General features: G+C 39.4%; 1 protein-coding gene across 3 annotated transcripts in view; it reads left to right on the forward strand.

Moving 5' to 3' along the window:
* Nucleotides 1–22,215, forward strand: part of SPAG16 (sperm associated antigen 16) — a 971,574-nt gene that overhangs the window by 420,080 nt on the left and 529,279 nt on the right. For all 3 annotated transcript variants that reach the window (XM_044075715.1, XM_044075714.1, XM_044075716.1), the window contains one exon: nt 7,093–7,230. In XM_044075715.1, coding sequence (XP_043931650.1) covers nt 7,093–7,230 — 138 coding nt within the window. The remainder of the gene's footprint in view (nt 1–7,092; nt 7,231–22,215) is intronic.

Below are 22,215 nucleotides of genomic sequence, written 5' to 3' on the forward strand. Positions count from 1 at the left end.
CCACATTGGCCAGAAGAAAATCATTGCCAAGGAACTCATGAAATGCAAAATAGCAATTACTGCAGTGTTGGAGTTATGACTTACTGGATCTGGAACACTGACCGTCCAACCACCTACAGCTAATGAAACAATGCTGTACTACTCTGGTGGGGAGAAGTGAGAGGCTGGCATCGGGTTTATGGTGGATAGCCGGACTGCAAGAAAATCACTTTCAAATCAATATCAGACCACCTGGCAGCACTCACTGTCAATTGTATCATCAAGATCCACATTCTGTCCATCTATGCACCAACTGAGATGAGTCTGGACCCAGCCAAGGGTAACTTCTACAACCATCTCCAATACACGCTTAATTCAATCCCATGTACCGGGATGATTATCTTGGTGGGAGACTTCAACGCTCACATCGGTGATGACAGGTCTAGTTGACTGGGAATGATGGGTAGATTTGGCCATGGGAACATGAATGATAATGGCCTGCACCTTCTGTCCTTTCCTGCATCAAGCAATCTCATTGTGGGAAATAGCCATTTCCAGCATCCCTGCAAGCACCAACTTACATGGTGAACCCCATCCGGTGAGGACTTGGCCATATTAGACTACATCTCAGTCAACTCTCACTTCTGATAATTGCTCAAGGATATCCATGCTATGTGAGGTCCTGACTGTGGCTCCAATCATTACCTCATCCATACAGTGGTGAAGCTTTGCTTACAGCATGTAAAGCACAAGTCATCTGTGCCAGCCAGCCTGGACTGGAAGCAACTGATGGCCCCCATCTGCAAACAGGAATTCTAGATCACACTGTCAAACCAGTTAGCAGCATTGGCCCAAAAGCAAATATTAACTCCCATCATGGAATGTGCCAAATTGCCTGAAATATTTGAGGAAATTCCTTCAAGAGCTTTACGACCATGACCCACCTCATGCACCAATGGTCAATCCACCACCCATTGATCTCCCTGAGGCCCCAATGACTGATGCAGAGCCAACAGTTGAAGAGGTGAATTTGGCTATCAGAACACAGGGAAATGGCAAGGCACCAGGAATAGATCAGGTCAGTGTGGAAGCAATCAAGATTGGAGGTAATATCATGCTCTACCAACTCCACGCACTGCTCTCCATCATTGGCAAAGTCTTTATGAAGTTCATACAGTCCAGCTTGTAAAAACACTGCTTGAAACTCAGCAAGGAAGAACAGACCAACCAGAGGATGCTGTGATCAAATCTTCACCATCTGTCAGCTGATGGAGGAAAGAATCTGGAGTGGACAACATACAGTTATTGTCTTTATCAATTTCAGGTCTGTATTTGGTTGTATCCACTGGCCTGCCCTGACCAAAGCACATGCCGAAGAAAATCATCAGGCTCCTTCAAACATCATAAAGTGGTTTATCCAGCCAGATGTGCATTTTGAACAAACTGTCTGAGGAGCTTACCATCCATACTGGGGTCCATCAAGGAAATGTGGTCTCTCCACTGCTGTTCAACATAGTAGTGGATGCCATCATGATGAGAGTATTTGAGGACAGGAAAGAAGACCAGTACAATGAAGACCATTCTGTGACTGAGCTGTATGACGACATTGTCATTTTCGCATACAGTGATGCAAAGGTCACAGATATCCTCTACGACATCACCCTCTTCAATGGTCATATGGCCTATGGATAAACTTGAGCAAGACCAAAGTGATAGCAACTGATGGGTCACAAGCCACCATCTACCTCGGAGGAGTTCAGATTGAATAAATGGAAGAATTCAAGTATCTGGGTTCGCTGGTTCAGGAGAAGGTGGCATCAACAGCTGAAGTCCATAGCAGGATTGGACAAGTCACCACAGCATTTGCCTCGTTCAAGTGGTGTTTATAGAAGAGTGCAAACATCACTCTCACTCCCAAGACTCACTTTTTCTGGCCACTGATCTTGCCAATTCTCCTTTATGGATTGGAAATGTGGATACTCCTCAAGCCAGACCTGAACAAGCTTGAGGTTTTCCAAATGCGATACCTGTGCCAAATTTTGGGAATCTCACTTTGTGACCACATTGGGAACGGGAGCTTCAGGACCAGATGTGATCAGCAGCCAGTGGTCAGTGAACAAATCCAGAACAGGAGGCTGTGCTGGTTTGGACATGTGTACAGGATAGAAACCCACCTCTTGCTATCCAGACTATTATGGAGAGAGTGCCTCACGAACTGGAGACTTCACAAATCTGCACCAAAGACGACATGGTTAAGAGGACATGTGAAGCTGGCAACTCGACCTACAGGGATCCAGAAACATTGCCATGGACCAAACAGCATGGAAAGGTGCAGCGTACTGACTCCAGGTTTGACCACATCCGCTGGCCATCAGCTAGGGATAAAAGAAGAAAAAGGAACTGGCATAATAGAGTTAATCTTTCTCTCCCCTAACAGAGATTCCAGGGCTTTGCACAGATTTGGGAAGCATGTGTATGCTTCATTGACCTATACCCTCAGGTCACTAAATTATCTGGCGCATTTTATGAGGTTACAAAGACATCTGACCAAAGAGCTTGCCAGATCTCTTTCTGGGTCTATGTTGGCCAAGGATGAAAATAGAATCTCCTCACAACTGGCCACCCTCCAGTCCATTTCAAATGCATCAATGAGGTTGATGTTTCATGCAGTGAACGGTACCTCACAGGCATCGGATTCAAGCATAGCCATCAGAAGACATGCCCAGTGAAATGGCCTGTAGTTTGCAAAGGTTGCTACACCACTTTTAATTGGGTCACTAAACTGTTTTGTCCATATGGCTCACTGTTGGCATGACTTGGCCAATGAAATGACACACATTTTGATGAAGTTGCTACACCAATACATATGCTTCAGAGTTGAGTCATCAGCATCAACTATGTCAACAATTTCAATGTCACCATCAAACTAGCAGGAAATGCAGCCAGTGTCTTGGGAACGTGCTGGAACAGTTATCACTGACTTTGGCACTCTTGATTTTGCTAATAACGTAAATAGGAAGACAAGACTCTCACAATGGCTAGTGTCAAACTCTACAGTCATCAGTGGACACTCTCCTGGGCTCAGAGGTGCACCCAAAAGTTATGGTAGAAGAAAAGCCAACAGCAGCACTTCATGAAACACCCTGAATGAGGTAGCATGGATTCATTGATTTCTGAGAATGTACACCTCCAACTTGGCAAAAGAAATCTGCAAAACTAGGGGCTGTGTAGCCTCCTTTGGGGAGGTCAGGATCATACCCCTTGAGGAATTGATCAACTCTCCCACTACGGAGACAGACTTGGAGGTAGTATATCCCACCACCTACTAGCACAGATGGCTGCCATGCAACGAGTTAAATGGATAAGGGAAATTCTATCCAGAAGTTATACATTTCCATTTTTCCCCAAGCCTTGGCCATTTTTCCTTTACTTTCCAGATTTTCCACTCCTTCAGAAGGATGCGACCAGAGTACAGATTCAAAACCTTCTAAATGAAGAAACCTTCTAAGATGTCCCACCAGATTAGAAAGAAAGGAATTGTATTTTACTAAAGGTTCTTTTTTGTTCCAAAGAAAACAGAAGACCTCAAGCCCATATTAAGAACTAAGATATTCCCTTATTTGAAGAGTTGATTTTCAGTAGCATCTACAAAAGAGGAATAAATCAAAGCCAGAGAATGTCCAAACTTGTTTAAGTTTTTGTGGATCATACTGAATACCACAGAATCCCAAAGTTAGCTTCAAAAGCACAAACATTCATAGGACGTCATTTGGATACTCTGTCCTGCAAAGTAAGCCTACCCTAAGACAAATATTTCTTCTTCAGTTCCACTTACAATTCTGTATCGTCAATAGTGGCAACAGCAATCATCTTTGTTGCCCTTTTCTCACATGACAGCCCCTCAATTGGCCCTTAAGGTTCAGTTGACTGAGTGGACAGAGCCCATGTCTTCCCATTCAGAATTTCTCATGTCTGCAAGTGGCACCTTGCTTACTGGCTTCATTACCCTAATCTGATTGTGGGCATCCTCTCCTTTCCCCTTGTCACTCCCTAATACCAATTACAATGCATGCATATGCCTTCAGATGGAGATGTCATTGTTTAGATTACACAGTCAAAGGGATGCCAAATAAAACATGCATTCTAAAGGAGAGGAATGTCTTCATGATGCCACAAGCTTTTCAGGACTCTGTTCTTAAATTTCACTAGCCATCCATACTCTAGCATGGTTGTGGTATGGTATATCAATAATTAGGGTGAGAAAAAATTCTGTCCACTGTGGCAGAAGGCCATGAGGCCTTAGTAATTAATTATTTTGTCTCATTGCCTTTCTCAAGGCAACTCGTATCTTTGGTCACGATAGCTCTCAAGTAGACAGGATCATTCACTGCTTTCTTATGCCCCATGAGTAGCCCATAAGTCTTTCAGTGGTGACCAGGTTTGTGTCACAATCTGAGAAAACCCTGCTGTGGCCTGCTTTCCTCCTCAGTCGACACCATATGCAGCAGCTAATTCCCCCTTATCCCCCCATAAGAACAGACTCCCAAGGATATTGTAGTCCAAGAGTGGCCACTGTTGCTCCTCTATACTTTCCTTGATTTCAACTTATTCCAAAGCTGCCCAAGAAAACCAAGGTGAGCAAAGCCAAAGTAATCCATGTAGTTCAATTTTTAGTAAGTTTCACTCCCCTGTTGTGGCCTCACCTAGTGGAGAAATGTCTCCATCTGAAACCTTTCAGTATTCTTCTCATCCACCTGTCCAGCAAGGCTCACCAGGACTTTTGTTGTTTCACTTAACTGCTTCAGCACTTCTATTCCAGTAATGGTCACAACCATGTTTATCCACTTCAGGTGGTACAGCCTTTGACTACTACCCAGAGACCTTCCACTAGAGTAACTTAGGAGAAAATGAATAATGTGTTACCTTTGGGCAACATTCATAGGGCTGGATACTTTTTCCTCCTCCAGTCCTTGCTGTTCTGGATTATTTATCTTGGATATTCAATTTGAGGATAAGTTGTTGTTCTTTGACAATACATTTAGCAGTTATCCCAGCTTTAATCAGGGACTAAATCGTTCCTCCTTGGCATTTTTAAAATCTTTAAAACTTTTCTTAAAGTTTATTTTTTTAGTAAGACCTTTAGTAAAAGAGCAATTGCTGCCATGGGATTTAGCTTTTATGCTAGAGACATTAACTTTGCCTCCATTTGAACCAGCCTCTAAAGCAGAGTCAAAGTTCCTGATGTGGAAAACAGTTTTTGGTAGTGATTACTTCAGTGAGATGATCCTCTGAATTGCAAGCCTTAAGCTCCAATCCTTTCAAAGCCTTTGAAATCCACTAAAGCCCTAAGATAGCAGGCAGAAATGAAGTATCCCTCTGCACAACTAATGGTTTTAAAAGCTGTTGGATGCTTCATTCTGCCACACCTTTTAATTATAAGTGTGGCAGAGCAAAGCATCTAACAGCTTTTAAAAGCTATTTTACCTTCTACCACTGATCTTTGCTGACTGGCACTTGTTAATCCCCAACATGAGACATGATCTTAGCAACACTTTTGTCCTTTACAAGCTTTTGTTAAACACTGCTAAGTGCTGTTAAGATCGGGTCTCGGACTAGGGACGTCTAACAAATTTATCTTTTTCCTGATTTTGAAATGTAATCACAGTATTCCATGTACTACAGTACAGTACTGTGCCTTACTCACCATAACGGTTTATGACCAGTATGTCCATATCTTGCTATTAACATCCATATCCCATTTCTAGTTGTACCTTAGTTTTCTTTCATTGGTATTAGTTGTTTTGCAATTTGTCCTGATGATAATCTGCTGCATGGTTTACTCTGCCATTTTAAGCCTTGTAGCGTTGTCGCCTCACAGTTAGACGTTGCCCGTTCGATTCTCAGAGTGTCTTCTGTGTAGCGACATGCGTGAATGGGAGTTCCTCTGTTGAAGGTTGTGCATTAGGCCCGGCAAGCCAGTACGTAAAAAAAATCTACTGCCAATCATTAGCAGACCGGAGTTCCGCTGTGGCGACCCCTAACCGGGAAAAGCCAAAAGACACAAACTTACTTGCTAGGTCATTATGGTACCTTAGTCTTTTACGAGAAATATGTCCTAATTGCAGGATAATAGTGTGATTGCTGAGTTGTATTCTTTGTGACTGGAACCTGCAGCCATGTTTCTCATAAGAAGAGTATGGTGGAGTAGCCTTTTGCCCAGAATAGTTCAAACTTGTGGGATAAAAAAGTGAGGCGGCTCTCCATCTGCACTGCATTTCTGGTCCCTAGAAGTAGAAATTACAAAACTTGATATTTTACTGGAGTCTTTGCTGCGAATCATAATGGTATGGTGATTTCTTTTAAAAGGAGCCAACTTCCCTGTTTGCCACTATAGATTGAGGTGGTAGGAAATTACCTATTACACCTTCTATTTTGTAGTGATCCCTTGGGAATTTCCATATTATTTCTGTTTTTTTCTTAGTTTTCTGGAGCTCGCTGTGGCTTCCAGTTCTGGTTACAGGTTTCACTGTAGCTGTGACCAGCACCCACACCCACGTTCATTTATTCATAGCTAGCCACAACTCTGAAGCTGTGTTTTATTATTTCATAACTGCTCATAGAAGAAAACCTGGCAAAAAATTATTTTGTCTGACAGGACTATGTAACTGTTCAATCACTGGAAAAAAGTGAACATTTCTGTCGTCCTGGTGTGGTGGGTACATCGTAGAAATGTATATGTACTTTATGGTGAGTAATCAAATTTTGTTTATTTTTAAGACATTTGGATGACACACTGACTTAGTCTGTGTATGCTGTAATTTATGAACAAATACTTTCTAGAAGGAAATATTTAGTTTTTGCAGTGCAGCTTAATTTATTCTGCATAATTTTGGTTAATTATCAGATTTAGAAGTAGGATTGTGTTACTGAAAAATATTAGTTACCAGGAGTTGTAAAATGATAAAAACCCTGTTTTGACATCAACCTCCATGAGCTTGTTGAGAGGCAAGTGAAATAATTTATATGCGATGAAATAAACAGTTCAGTACTTCAAGAGAAGATTGCTAAATCATCTATGATTATTTAAGCAGTTGATTTTGTTTGTGATTGCAGGTATGAAATGATGCATAAAAATCAAATTAAGTCAGAAGATGCTGAGTTTGTTCCAGATGTGTATACCCACAATCAGCTATTAGACAATGACATACGGCGCCTTAAGAAAGAACTTGATAAGTACAAAGAAGCAGCTATGTAAGCAATTATGGTTTGGTAACACAGGCAGTTTTACTACTAGTGCATGGAGTATAAAATCTTTAAATAACAGAGTTGATATCTTACAAGTCAGAGCATTTTCTTCAGGTTGTTTGACTACAAAATGTCATTGTTTTTGCATTTTGAATTATGTATGGTTTGTTTGTTTCCTTATTCTAATGATTGATTTAATTTTCCATTGAAGTTTTTATATTGACAAAACTAACAGACAATTTAAAGAAAAATTGTCCAAGCACATTAGTGGCATTCATCTTGAAGAAAAAAGTCCATTATATAAACATATTTTACGTAATCCTGAGCACTCGTTTGTGTTTCAACTTCTGCAGATATTTTTTGCTAACATCCAGGTTGCGCTTTAACTAATGAGACTGAGTATGTGAAGATGTGATGGATTGGGAACCTACGTTCTGATGACCTCCAGGATTAAGTACTTGCTTACCCCTTAAACCGGCAATGAAGAGGTGCAGGCTTAAATTACACCATTATTCGCATTGGTCATTAAGGGCCATGCTGACATGGATGGATTGTTACAATCATAATTCATACCATATGAGTTTTATATGTTTTTTGGGACTAGTCCATGTTTATCCAAGGCCGATTATTTTGTATATGTCTCTTGGTTGCTACATGTTTTTTCAACCAATAGGAATGAAGGCATACTGGATAAGGAAGTAATTTGCATTGGGTCTATCTATGTAGTTCAGCCAATACTGTTTGGCCAACCACATTTGCATATTTCTTAGGCTGGCTGAAGTTTTCACATAGCACTAGTCCTTTTTTATTTTAGTTATTGATATTCATTGGTTACTTAACACCATATGTAGACCAATAAGGATGACTCTACACATGAATAGGAAGTTACCGTGATTAGATTTTGCTCATGTTTTTGACCAATGCTTTTTTAAAGAATAGCATGATCTGAAGTAGTTTACTTCATTTGGTCTTCAACCTGTGGGTTATGGATAGCTCCTCCCCCACCCATAATATACTACCAACACCTTCCTTCCCTCAGATCTCATTAGCCGCGTTTGCGATTGCATCGTGATCTCCGAGCTCCAGGTATCGTGAGTACTTTGAGTTTTGCTTCACAGTGCTTTTTGCAGTTTAAGTGTGTTAGGTGAGTTAGTGTAGTTCCCTCTCCACCCCCCTTGCTGGCACATCGTGCTTTTCTAGAATAAAAAGTTGTAAAAATTAATTCCTCCCTTACGACAGCTCTTCACTTTTTGGTAAGACCATCCGTGACACTTTGGTCCAGAGAAAAAAGGACAGGAAGGCAATATCTGCCATCGCAATCCGCTTCTCGAACCCTCAAAGATCCTTTTCTTGGAATCAATGAGGGCAAAAGAATCTGGAAGTCTCAGTATATCTGGGATGCTCAGGACTCATCTTCCCCTAGAGGTAGAGGGGGTCAGGACAGACGCTGCTCCAGGGGCAGAGGGAGTCCGATGAATTTTGGGTCTCGAGAACCTTTCTCAGACAGGACCGCACAGCAATCCTGAGGGGTTGCCCGACTGCTCTCCACTAGAGGCAGTCGGGGGTCACCTGTCTTTGCACCTGACGGCATGGGAGTCTGTGCTATCAGACCGTTGGGTGCTACGAATCATATCCAGAGGTTATACAATCCCCTTTGTGGCTCCCCTGGTACCACCCAAACACCTCCTGGACGTACCACCCATGCAAAGGGAGGCGGCAGCACTAGAGATAGAGCTGCTAAAGAAATGAGCCATCGAGCCCGTCGCCGAGATCAGTCCGAATTGGTTATCTATTCCAGGTACTTTTTGGTGCCAAAGAAGATGGGGGACCTCAGGTCCATCCTGGACCTGTCAACCCTGAACCTACCTGTCCATTGCCAAAGAAAAGTTAGGGATGGTCACATTACAGTCCATCCTGCCTTATTTACAAGAGATGGACTGGATGTGCTTGTTAGACCTCCAGGATGCTTACTACCACATGAAGGAACCTCCTAGAACTTCTGTGCATCTTTGCTTCCTGCTAGGGGCCAATCATTATCAGTTTTGAGCTCTACCCTTTGGTCTCACCACAGCCCCCAGGTTGTTCACCAAGGTTATGGCAGTAGTAGCAGCTCACCTGAGACTCCAAGGGATTCAGGTCTTTCCATACCCGGACAATTGGCTCCTTGCTGCCTCCACCAAGCATCTACTTTGTCAAGCCAGGGACTATTTCCTACACCTAGCGGACCATCTAAGTATTACAGTCAACATTGCCAAATCTTGTCTACACCCTGTCCAGGTTATAGAGTTTATCGGAGTATGGATAGACACCTTGCAGACAAAAGTCTTCCTAACCCTAGAGAGAATTTGAAATCTGCGAGTGCATGTCACTGCTGTTGTTCACTCATATCGACCGCCAGCGGAGGCAGTGTTGCAAGCCCTCGGCTCTATGGCGGCCACGATTACACTTCTTCTGTGTGCTCATTTGCGTATGCAAGTTCTACAATGGACTCTTGCTGTACAATGGTCGTTGCTGGATCTTCCACTGAGTCATCTGATTCATATAAGCAAAGCCTGCAGGGCATCCCTTCGCTGGTGGATGCACTCTGTGGAAAATCTCGAAGGACGCTCATTTGTCGCAGCCCCAGCCCAAGCCATAGTGACCATGGACACCTCCCAGCTAGGGTGGAGGAGGGGCATTGCTCGGGAAGGACAGTCCAAGGCATGTGGTCCCTGACCGAGACCAGTTTGCATATTAATGTTCTAGAGATGAGAGCGGTCCTTTTAACATTGCACACCCTTCATGCCTCTTTTCCTCTGGGAACAATTGCAATTCATTCAGACAACATGTCGGTGGTCTGGTACATCAACAAACAGAGAGGGACCAGATCCTACCCCCTTTGTCACGAAGTTATGAGAGTTTGGGAATGGGCGATCTCTACCAGTCAGTTTCTGGCAGCAATGCACATTCCGGTATGGTCCAACATTCTGGCGGACAAGCTCAGACGTTCAATCCTGATGCCTTACAAGGGGTCTCTGAATCCTTCAGTAGCAGATCAGATCTTTCTAAAGTGGGATCAGCCTTTCTGCGATCTGTTCACATCTCTTTCTAGCGTGAAGTGCAGTGAGTTCTTCGCTCTGAACCCCCTGCCGGGGAAATCCCCCAAAGATGCTCTAGTCCATGCTTGGCCTCCAAGTCTTCTGTATGCTTATCCTCCATTACCTCTTATTCCCAAGTTTTTACAAAAAGCTCATCGACAGGGGAGCAAAGTTATCCCCATTGCCCCTTTTTGGCCTTGCCAGGTTTGGTTTTCCCCTTCCTCTGGCCTCCTCCTCTAGTTCCTCCTTGGATCCCCACCCAGATCTCATATCTCACCCGTCAGGGGTCCCTCATCCGAACCTGGATAGTCTGAAACTTACAGCTTGGCTGCTCCAGTTCTCCTAATTGCCAGGACCCCCAATTTGTCTTCTTCTGTTAAGTCTATCCTGGTGGCAGCTCTTAAGTCCTCCACTAGAAAAATCTACTGTAGCAAATGGAAACACTTTTCCATCTGGGCTTTTCAGAGAAATTTGGATCCCTTCTCAGCTCCAATTCCAGCCATTCTTGAATTTTGGAAGACATTTTTCAACCGGGGGCCAGCTCATCTACAGTAAAGGTACAACTTGTGGTCATTTCCAGTTTTCACATTGGTGAAAATATTACTTCTTTGGCCTCTTACAGATTGTGCAAAGCCTTTATCAAAGGCACCTTTCTCTTGTGTCCTCCAGTCAAGGATCCCACTCCTCCGTGGGACCTTACCTTGATGCTACAAGCTTTAGTTGCTCCTCCTTTCGAACCGGCTGCAACAGTAGACCTCAAATTCCTATCCTGGAAGACAGCCTTCTTGGTGGCTATCACCTCTGCTAGGAGGGTCTCAGAACTCCAGGCATTGTCTATCAAGGTTCCGTACATGGTTTTCCACAAGGACAGGGTCTCTTCGTACCAACCCCTCTTTTCTTCCCAAAGTGGCCTCTGAGGCAAACATAAATCAGATTATCAATTTACCTGTTTTCTTCCCAAATTTCAAAAATAAAGGGGAATACAAGTTGCATTTGTTAGATGTTCATAGAAAATTACGTTTTTACTTACACAGAACCAAGTCTTTCCAAATGTCTGACCAGTTGTTTGTGTCTTTCTCTAAACTGTTTTTGGGTAAACCCATTTCCAAGTTGACCATTGCTAAATGGATTTCTCTCTGTATTGCTCAAGTGTACAAATCAAGGGCTTGTCTCTCCCGGGTCAGGTTAGAGCCCATTCCACCAGGTCCATGGCTACTTTAGCGGCCTTCTGGTTCAAAGTATCTTTGGGTGATATCTGTTCTGCGGTTACTTGGTCCTCATCTCATACTTTTATTTCCCACTATAAGTTGGATTTGGTATCTTGAGGCCGGGCATCCTTTGGCTCCGCAATGCTTCAGAATATCCTTCCATGAAGGCCACCCTAGGGTATAGGTAGCTGGGAACTCTGTCCCACAGGTTGAAGACCAAATGAAGTAAACTACTTCAGATAAAGAAGTTATGTACTCACTATAATGTTCCATCTGAGTAGTTGTACTTCATTTGTCTTCAACCATCCCCCCTCCTTCTCCCGAACCTGCTGGCTTAGTATGTAGCATACACCTTTGTGGCTTAGTTGGGAAAGTTGATGTGATGATTTTTTTTGGATCAGGTTCTGGGTTATTATGGGCAGCAAATTCAATCTGAGGGAAGGAAGATGGTGGTAGTGTATCATGGGTAGGGGAGGAGCTTGGAGCTCGGAGCAGATGCTCGTGAGTGAATTTGCCGGCTCGGATCCGAGTTGGATCCGTAACCCACAGGTTGAAGACAGATGAAGTACAACTACTCAGATGTAATGTTATAGTGAGTACATAACTTATTTTTTTATTTTAATTCTTCATTTTATTGGTTGGAGATTATTTTTAATGATAGTAGCATTTTATTCATTGAGATCTGAAGAAGGGTTCATTACCCGAAAGTGCTCATCTTTTCTTTTTATTTATGTATTAAAGTAGATTTTATGCTTTGGTTGTTCTAATACTTTGTTGTTTTTGTTGTGCTGTATATGAAGAAAGAGAGTTAGATATTGCTATAAATGTATATATCTAGATGGTATTCTTTAGGGTAATCCTAGAGTGGGCATACGTTTTGGCATTCCCAAGATACATAAATATTTCTTATATCCTCCTTTTCATCCTACTGTGTCAAGGAGGGGCAGCAACAAAAGGCATTTCAATTTTTTTAGATCAAAGTTTGAATTGTTTGGTACATGTTTAACCATCATATATTAAAATTTTTCTAAACATATTGAAATCCTATGTTTTTGAGGGGGATGAAATTTTACTTTTTACCATTGATGTACTCTCTGCTGAAGGAATTACTTTTTTGAGAAATTATTTTACTAAATATACCAGTGATAAAATTAATACATATGTATTCTATTGGCACTTGTTTTAGAAAATAATTTATTTTTATTTGAATCTGTCTACTACCAACTGATTAAGGGTGTGGCTATACGAACAGCAGTTACCCAGCTTATGCAAACTTAGTCATGGGGTGGTGGGATTTTTGAAATCCTACCCTTGGTACCTTTGTTTTTTAAGCTTAAATTTTATGGTAGATTTGTGGATGACCTATATTCAGTTTGGTCTGGTAACCATGATGGATGTTACTTTCATTAATAATTTAAATTCTTCCATAAGAGTTTATTTTAGGGACACCTGAGGTTTAGTGAAAATATTGTAAAGGGAACAAAATACATTTTAGAGTAGAGTCTTTGGGAGGAAAATAGCAATTGATATACAACTTCTGTTATGAAGAATAACATTCCCAAGGAGCAATTTATTAAAGCATCTAGATTAACCAGTAATGTCGCACAATTTTTATTGGATTGCATAATTATTATTTTTTTATTCAGAGGGGATATGCTAAAAGAGTCTATATCATTAATAACTGAGAAAATGTTTGTCTACCCTTATTTTACTCTGTGGTCAGAATGAAGTAGTTAAAGAGAAGTCTGTTATTAACAGGAAGGTTTTCTATGGATATGTCAATTGCTTTAAGGGCAATTCATAGTATTCTTACTGATAAATGGAAAATTATTCAGGACAATTCTGAATTTTGTAAGCTTATTTGTAGTAGACCAGTTATTCTATTAAAACATCTGGAAGATTAAAACTTCTTTTACAGAAAGATGGTAGTTTAAGTTGATTTGTTCCATCTGATAATGAAAGGGGAGTCTATAGTTGTGGAACCTGCAAGACATTTAGATTTTTTATGAATAGTAAATTTAAAAGTTTGCCTTTTAACAATTGTAAATTCTTTGTTAATCATAGGACTACCTGCAAAACAAAAGGTGTCATCTACATCGCTTTTGTACAGATTGTTCAACTGTTATATTGGAATGACTATGAGAGCTTTCAGAAAGAGAATTTTAGAACATCAGTATGAAATTAAGAAAAGGATATGAAAAGTGCATTATGTAGACATTTGTGAGAATCTCCTGAACATAAGAAATGTTAATTTTGCACTGGATGTAGAACTTCCTGATCATAGGAGTGCAGATTATAAAAATAAGAGTAGAACAGGGAAAGAAACACTACAGCAGACTAGATTGCAGGTGTTTAAGACACTAGGGTTGTATGGTTCTGCTTAAATAAGACATTTTATTAAGGCTAGAAAATTTAAGAAAGTAGCTTGATGTTAGTCAATTTTTGTGCTGCATTTGCTATTTCAAATGTGTTTTATATAGTGTTGTTTGAGATTTTATGTATATGATATCCCTGTAATTATGTTTATGTAAGTAAGTCAGCTGTGCTATAGGACGATCATGTGATTGAGTTTAACATATTTATACAGGATTAAAATTCAAATATGTTATTTTGATGAAGTCCAATTTAAAGTGGATGAAAGCATTTAATAATCTTCGATCTTTGTTCCTGCTTTTCATTTTTCTGTGTTTTTGTCATTGGAATTATTTTTACCTTGATACCTAGAGTTGATTTTTGGTGAGAGTTTATTAAATGTTGAAAGTTAATTAAACCACAGGTTTTATATCAGCATATGTTTTCTGAATGAAAATTATGAAACTCTAATGTCTGGCCTTACTGGCTGACTCTATTTCTCATTAATTTAGCAGAAAATTAGAAGTTGTATGAGGGACAGTATAAGAAAATGATCCAAAAACTGAGATAGCCACTGAGATAGCTGAGGTATGATAAGCCATCCACTGCACATACTATCTGGTTGTCTTATCTGACAAGGGGAAAAGTAACTTACCTGCTACTGTCAGAAATTTTAGTGACATCTTGCTTGCCGATTTGACATTGATAGTAATGCTGGCAAACTGGAACATTTCCTTTCTAACTCAGTTATTGTGGGCACCATGATGCAAGATATTAAACTGTGACTGTCCTATTTAATCAAGGATAGATGGCAACCTTAGTATCTTGGTGATGATGTGGTCTTTCCATTTTTAATTTCCCCAAGTCTTTTGGGTTTCTAATACAATGATGGGAATGGGCCCCATTCCTAAGTCAGGATATGGCTAAAGTTTGTGACATTATTATTGTTTTAATCTTTGATGCAAGTCATAAGTGCTGTTCACAACACCATAATGTGCCCAAAACTGATTCCTCCTACAAATCACACAGAGTTACGTGTATCAGTAGCATATTTAATAAATACAACTGTAAATTATTTCTTTATGGGACCCATTGCTCCCTTTGTTTAATTTTGACCTTAATAGTCTTCTTTTTTTTTATTTGTTGAATTGTGAAATTTTCAGTATCTGGGTACCTTTGCCTGTATCTCTTGAAATATCTTTCGAGCTGTTTTTTTTTTTTTGCATTGATTAGTTTGACTTTCTCCTTTGTATAAATGTTGTACCATATTGATTGTTTTCTTCCCCATGTCCATGTTTTGATACTTTTCAAAAATCTCTGTGTTTCATTCATTATATTTTCACATGTCCTCTGTCACTTCTTTATCCTGGAGGCCCAAAGTTTCTTCATCTATGTAAAGTTTTTCTTGAATCTATTGTACTAATGAATACAAATTTGTATCTGAATCTACAATGTTAATACGTTTAGCCAGAAGATGAGGACAGCATTCATTCTCAGGGTTTTCCAATAGGAGTCTTTCTTAATTATGTCCCAGTTTTCTCTGGCTGTGACTCCATTTCACATCGTCTGTATTATTACCTCTTAACTGTTTTTTTCCTCTTCTATCCATTCAGCATATATATGCTATATTCAACAAGATCTTCATAACTATAGTACTTCAAAATTTACTGATTTCTTTTTTTCTTTCTTTTTTTAAGGATGGTATTACTGTTGCTGTTGTTCTTGTTGTCATTTTTGTTGTTTTCTTTCCCATTTCTGTAGAAAACTTTTTTTGTGGTCCGTCAATGAGTTGCTTGCTTGATGTCTTCCTGTATATTGTTTTGCATAGCTTCTGAGTTTTTTAGCCTACACTGATATTTTTATTTTATTGTTGGAGATTGTGTAAGATTGCTCCTGATATGATTTGATGTCACATGTTTCTCCTGCTTTTAATTTCTCCAAATCTTTAGAGTTTATAATACCATGGCAGGAATGGACCCAATTTCTAAGTCAAAGTACGATTAACGCTCATGAAATAGTTTTGTTTCAGTCTTTGATGTCAGACAGAAGTGCTCTTTGCACCCAAACTGTATCCAGTAATGACTTCTCCTCCTGCAAGTTGTACAGAGTTACATGTACTGGTAACGTATCCAAATATGATTGTCGATTCTTTTTTTATAAGACCCATTGCTCCTACTACTACTGGAACTGTCTGGGTATCTTTCTTCCATATTGCTCTCATTTCTGCCTGCAAATCCTGATATTTTATGACTTTGTCTCTCTTTCTTTCTCTCTCTCTGTACGCAGCGTAGTCACTGGGTGTAGTGATTTCAATCATCAATGCTACTTTTGTCTTCTTTTCATAGACCATTATATCTGGTTTTCTTGCACATATCTCTTGAACTGTTGGTAATGGGTGATCCCATCTGATGTAGACTTAATTTTCTGTGATGCTTTCTGGCTCATGTTTCCAGTGATTTTCAGCCACTTCAATACCATAATGTTTGCACAATCCCCAGTCTTGCCACATTATTATGCCTTTCACTATACAGTCCTTCTGCCATTAGTATATCACAACCAGCAATGAGGTGTGCGACTATTTCCAATTCTGTTTTACTTAAAACTTATATTTGTCTGTTTCTCCTACATGTTCAATGACTTTGTAAACCATCGTGTACGTAGCCCACTGTCTTGGGCTCCAATATTAACCTTTCATCTTTTGTTTAATTCACCTGTCCTTAACCATTCCTGCGTTTGATCCTGATCAACATGAGCTTGTTTGAGGAGTTTTCTATACTTGCAAGTATATTTATGCATTTTCCACATTTCTTGCCTTCTCATCTGATCCTTCACCTTATATTCTTTCTTTTTGTTTTTTTTTTTGGCGCATTCAGTTGCTGCCTGATTTTTATCTACTTGTGGTTTGATTTCCATTCCTGATTGATGTTGATATGTTTCTGCTAGACTAAGCAGGGAAGTCATCTAAATATATTCTCCTCATGTTTCAAAACTTTCACTACATTTGGGTCTGATGAGGTCAGCAGATATGTGTGCAGTCCCATGACTGCAGATCTGTACATTTAATCAATTTCAAGTAGGCCCATACCTCTTTCTGAACTGGGAATATATAGTCTTCATATGCAGTGATTTTTATATATCATATGATGAGCATGAAGCACCCTTCTTGTTTTGGGGCCAGTCAATCACTCCAAAACTATAAGTTAGGACAGGAAGAGCAAATTGGTTTATAGCTTGTATTTTGTTCCTGGATGTCAACGCTGTTTTCTGAGTTAGATTGTCTACACTGAGTCCTTCATTTCATGGATACTCCATAACCTCAGTTTCTATTTCTTTAACTTCTCCATTACTAATCTTCTTTTCTGCTTTTCCTCTTTGTCTTCCTATTTTTTGTATTGCAAAGTTTGACATGTCAGGATTCCTTTGCCTTTATTTCTTTTCAAATATCTTTGGTGCTGCTCTTTTTGTATTTATAGCTTTGCATAAATATTGCACCATATTAAATTTCTTTTTCTTACCTGTGTCCATATTTCTTCTTCAGATGTCTCCTGATCTTCCTGTTTCTTCTTAACCTTTGGGACTCGTTCCATCATGCTGTGATGTAACCTGTGTTAGACCTTCTACACCAAATTCTTCACTTCACAGGCATTCCATAACTTCAACTTCTATTTTTTTAACTTCTACTTTACTAATCTTCTTCTGTACTTTCCCTCTTTGTGATGATATTTTTATTGTGTAATTTTCTATATCTGGATGCCTTTGCCTGTATTTCTCTTTGCGTATCTTTAAGGCTGCATTTTTTGTATTGATTAATTTGGCTTTCAACCTTGCATAAATATTGCACCATATCAAATATCTTTTTCTTTCCCATGTCCATATTTCTTTGTTCATATTTTTCAAAAATGTCTAGGTTTTGTTGTTTATGTTTTTGCACTTTCTCAGATGCTTCTTTTTCCAAATAGATTAAAGTTTTTGTGTCTATATAATGTTTTTCACAAATTTGTTGTATTAATGAACACACATTTTTATTTGAGGCTTCTGACAGTTTTTCTTGTGGAAGTATTTTTCTTTCCTCTAATTTCTCTCAATCTTTTTATATCTCTTGTATGGGGAAATTCTGGGCTTTTTCATAATAGTAACAATACATAATTTCTTTCTTATCCTCAGTAGTCTACGCTATCACCTTTATGGCTCTTCTTTGACCTATCAGTTTTTGTGGACTGCTACTTCCTTCTACAACAGGGGTACCATTCTCCCTTTTTTAATTTCTCTAAGTCTTTTGGGTTTCTAATACCACGATGGAAATGGACCCCATTCCTAAGTCAAAGTATGATTAAAGTTCATGAAATTAGTATTGTTTCACTCTTTGACGTTAGCCAAAAGTGCTCTTCGGAGCACCCGCAATGTGCCCAGTAATGACTCCTTCTGCAATTCATACGGTGTTACATGAATTGGTAACATATCTAAATACGATTGTAAATTCTTTTTTATATGACCAGTTGCCCCTACTACTACTGGAATTGTCTGGGTATCTTTCTTTCACATGGCTCTTGTTTCTGCCTGCAGATCCAGGTATTTTATGACTTTGTGTCTCTCTGTACGCAAGACACTGTAGTCACTGGGTGTGGCAATTTCAATGATCAATGCTACTTTGTCTTCTTTTGTTGGACCACTATATCCGGTTTTCTAGCATCTGTCATTTGAACTGTTGGTATTAGGTGATCCCATGTGATATAAACTTCATCATTTTCTATGATTCTTTGTGGCTCATGTTTCCAGTGTTTTTCAGCCACTTCGATACCATAATATTTGCACAATCTCCCCATATTATTATGCCTGTCAGTATACAGTCCCTCTGCCATTAGTGCATCGCAACCAGCAACAAGGTGTGTGACTGTTTCCAATTCAGTTTTACAAAACCTACATATGTTTGTTTCTCCCACACATTCAATGGACTTTGTAAACCAGCGTGTGCGTAGCCCACTTTCTTGGGCTGCCAATATTAACCTTTCATTTCTTGATGTGAATTCACGTCTCCTTAACCATTCCTGTGTTCGTTCTTGATCAACATGAGGTTTTCCAAATGTTTTCTATACTTGCAACTATATTTATGTTTTTTCCACATTTCTTGCCTTCTCATCTGGTCCTTCACCTTATATTCTTTCTATTGTTTTTTAGCACATTCAGTTGCTACCTGGTTTTTATCTACTTCTGGTATAATTTCCATTCCTGCCTGATGTCGATATGCTTCTGCTAAATTAAGCAGCGATGTCATCTTAGATTTATTCTCCTCATGTTTCAAAACTTTCACCACATTTGGATCTTGTGAGGTCAGTAGATAATGTGTGGAGTCCCACGACTGCACATCTATACATGTAATCAATTTCAAGGAGGCCCATCCCTTCTTCAGAACAGGGAATATATAATCCTGGTATACAGTTGTTGTCTTTCGGCTTTTCCCGGTTAGGGGTCGCCACAGCGGAATTCCGGTCCCCTAATGATTGGCAGTAGATTTTCATGAACTCCAAGGTGCCAGCTCAACGTTCAACCTTCAACGAAGGCGCGCCCGTTTACGCATGTATTTTGAATGCCCACCCAACTGCGGGGAGGACATGCAGACTCCACACAGAAGGCACTCCCCGCACTCCAGCCGAGAATTGAACGGGAGAACCTCTTGCTATGAGGCAAGTGATTTTTATAAATCATTTGGTGAGAATGAAGCATCCTTCTTGTTTTAATATCCAGTCTATCCAACAATTTTTGGGGCCAGTCAATCACTCCAAAACTATAAGTTAGGACAGGAAGAGCAAACTGATTTATAGATTGGATCTTGTTCCTAGGTGTCAGTGCTTTTTTCAGGATTAATTTAAGTCTTCCAAAAGTACTCCTTGCTAAGCTTTATTTGCATTTGTTCATGTTTTATTGCTGATCCTTCATCAATTCCCAAGTATTTATACACCCCCTCTTGCTCAAGTTTTTTTATATCACATTCTTGTCCCAAACGGATGTTTTCCTGGTGCTGCAACCTTCCTCTTTTAAAGGATTCACTTGCACATTTCTCAAGACCAAATGACATTCCAATATCATCTGTAAAAGTTTCGACAACCTGCAACTGTGCCTTCACTTCCTCATCCGATGAGCTATACAGTTTCAAATCATCGACAAAGAGAAGATGAGAAGTCACCAGACTTTGTTGTTTTCCAGAAGCCAAATTATAGCCATGACCTAAGCTGTTAAGTAAACAACTTAATGGATTAATGTCAAGGCAAAATAGCAAACAGCGACAGGGAGTCACCCTGGAATATCCCCCTTTGGATTTTTATCCATGGGACAATAATCTGTCCTTTATCATGGCTTAATTACAAAGTGGTCTGCCACTGTTTCATGGCCACCATAATGCAATCAATCAGTGTAGGATGTAGCTTATACATTTTTAAGCACTCTTTTATCCATGAATGTGGGATACTATCAAATGCTTTTTTATAGTCAAGCCATGCCATACTTAGATTCTTCCCTTTCTTACAGTTCTTCACTATGACTTTATTTAACGACAAATGATCCTTTGTTCCATATGACTTTCTTTTATTGCCCTTTTGTTCTACTGCCATAATTGAGTTTTCTTCTAAATGACTATCCCCGTGTATAGTTTATACGTCGTCGGAAGGCAAGTTATTGGTCTATAATTTTAAGGGTAGCTTGCAGGTTCACTCTTAAGTAAGAACATTGTTTTTCCTGTTGTTTGGGGTGTGCATATAAATAGTTCTTACTCATGGCTAGGTCCTCATGTAAAGTAGTTAATACTCTAAACCAAAAGTTAGGTACTGCATCTGGGCCTGGGGTTTTTCAATTAGAGGCTTTTCTCAACTTTGTTTCAATCTCTCTGGCTGTTATTTCATCCCATTTCATATCCTGTACCTTTAAACTTCTTATTCTTTCTTTCACTTCTTCTATCCATTTAGCATCTATGTTATGTTCCACAGGATCTTCATAGATACTTCTCCAAAATGTATCTACGTCCTCTTTTTTCGGTGGTTTATCAATTCATTTTACCTTATTTCCCAATTCTCTATAAAAATTTTTGGGTCATTAGTAAACTGATTATTTTGTGCTTTTCCCTTATATTTATCTTTGTATCTTCTGAGTCTTTCCGCCTGTTTTGAGACTTTTAGTTTATCTCTAATAATGCATAATAGATCCTGGTCTGTTCTAATACTGCGCATTGCTTTTATCGCATCTATTTTTCTTAATATTTTTATTGATCTAGTCCCTCTTCTATAATCTTCTAACAATGACACTTCTTGTCTTAGCTGCTTTATAGTTTTCTCTATTCGATATGTCCATGATGGTATTCGCTTTCACCCCCCCTTTTTCCCCTCGCTACCCTATGTTCCTGTGGTAGAATTTTATCAGTTATTAATTTAGCAGCACAGTAATGTATTCTGTTTACTTCTGTTATATCACATGGATCTCTAGGGACAGTCCTAATTACCGTGTTCATTTGTTTTTTCAAGCTTCTGACTTTTGGGGTTTTATTAACCTTCTGCAATCTATTTCTCATTGATCTTGATATATCTGTCTTTGTCTATTAAATCAAGCAACTCTTCTCTTAACTCCTTTTCTTCCATACTGAGGGCACATCCCTTGTTTTCCATTTCCTGCTTGCATTCTATAGAAAGTTCTATAACATCTTGTGGCACATTCTCTTCAATTTCATCCTGTGTCATCTGTTGTTTTGTCATAAAGAAACTTACTGGCTTATCACTCCTCAACATTGACTGCATCAGAGTTTCCACAGTTTCCTGTTCCTTTCCGTCTTGTCTAACTTCAAGTGAATTTTTATACTGGTTTCCTGTGGAAGGCAATAAAATATCTTGATATGGCACCTGACCTGTTGCTTCCTGTTCCACTGGTTTCCCCTTAATTTGGATATCCATTGCTCTATCCTGTTGTGGTGCTTTCTGCATTTGATTTTCTACACTGAATCCTTCTCTTTGCAGCTTTTGAATTACCATTTCTTTGACTTCTCCATTACTAATCTCTTTTTCTACTTTTCCTCTAAGTCTTCTTATTTTTTGTATTGTAAAGTTTTCCATATCCGGATTCCTTTGCCTATATTTTTCTTCAAATATCTTTGGTGCTGTTCTTTTTGTATTAGTTAATTTTGCTTTCTCCTTTGCATAAATATTGCACCATATTAAATCTATTTTCCTTTCCCCTATCCATATTTCTTCTTCACATGTCTCCTGATCTTCTTGCTTTTCCTTATTCTGGAGACTCAATCCATCATGCTGTGATGTAGTCTGTTTTAGACCTTCTACATTAAATCATTCACTTTGCAGGCACTCCATAACTTCAAC

Source organism: Protopterus annectens, chromosome 6.part1 (genome assembly GCF_019279795.1).
Source record: "Protopterus annectens isolate FY-2018-M chromosome 6.part1, PAN1.0, whole genome shotgun sequence".
Taxonomy (NCBI): Eukaryota; Metazoa; Chordata; order Ceratodontiformes; family Protopteridae; genus Protopterus; species Protopterus annectens.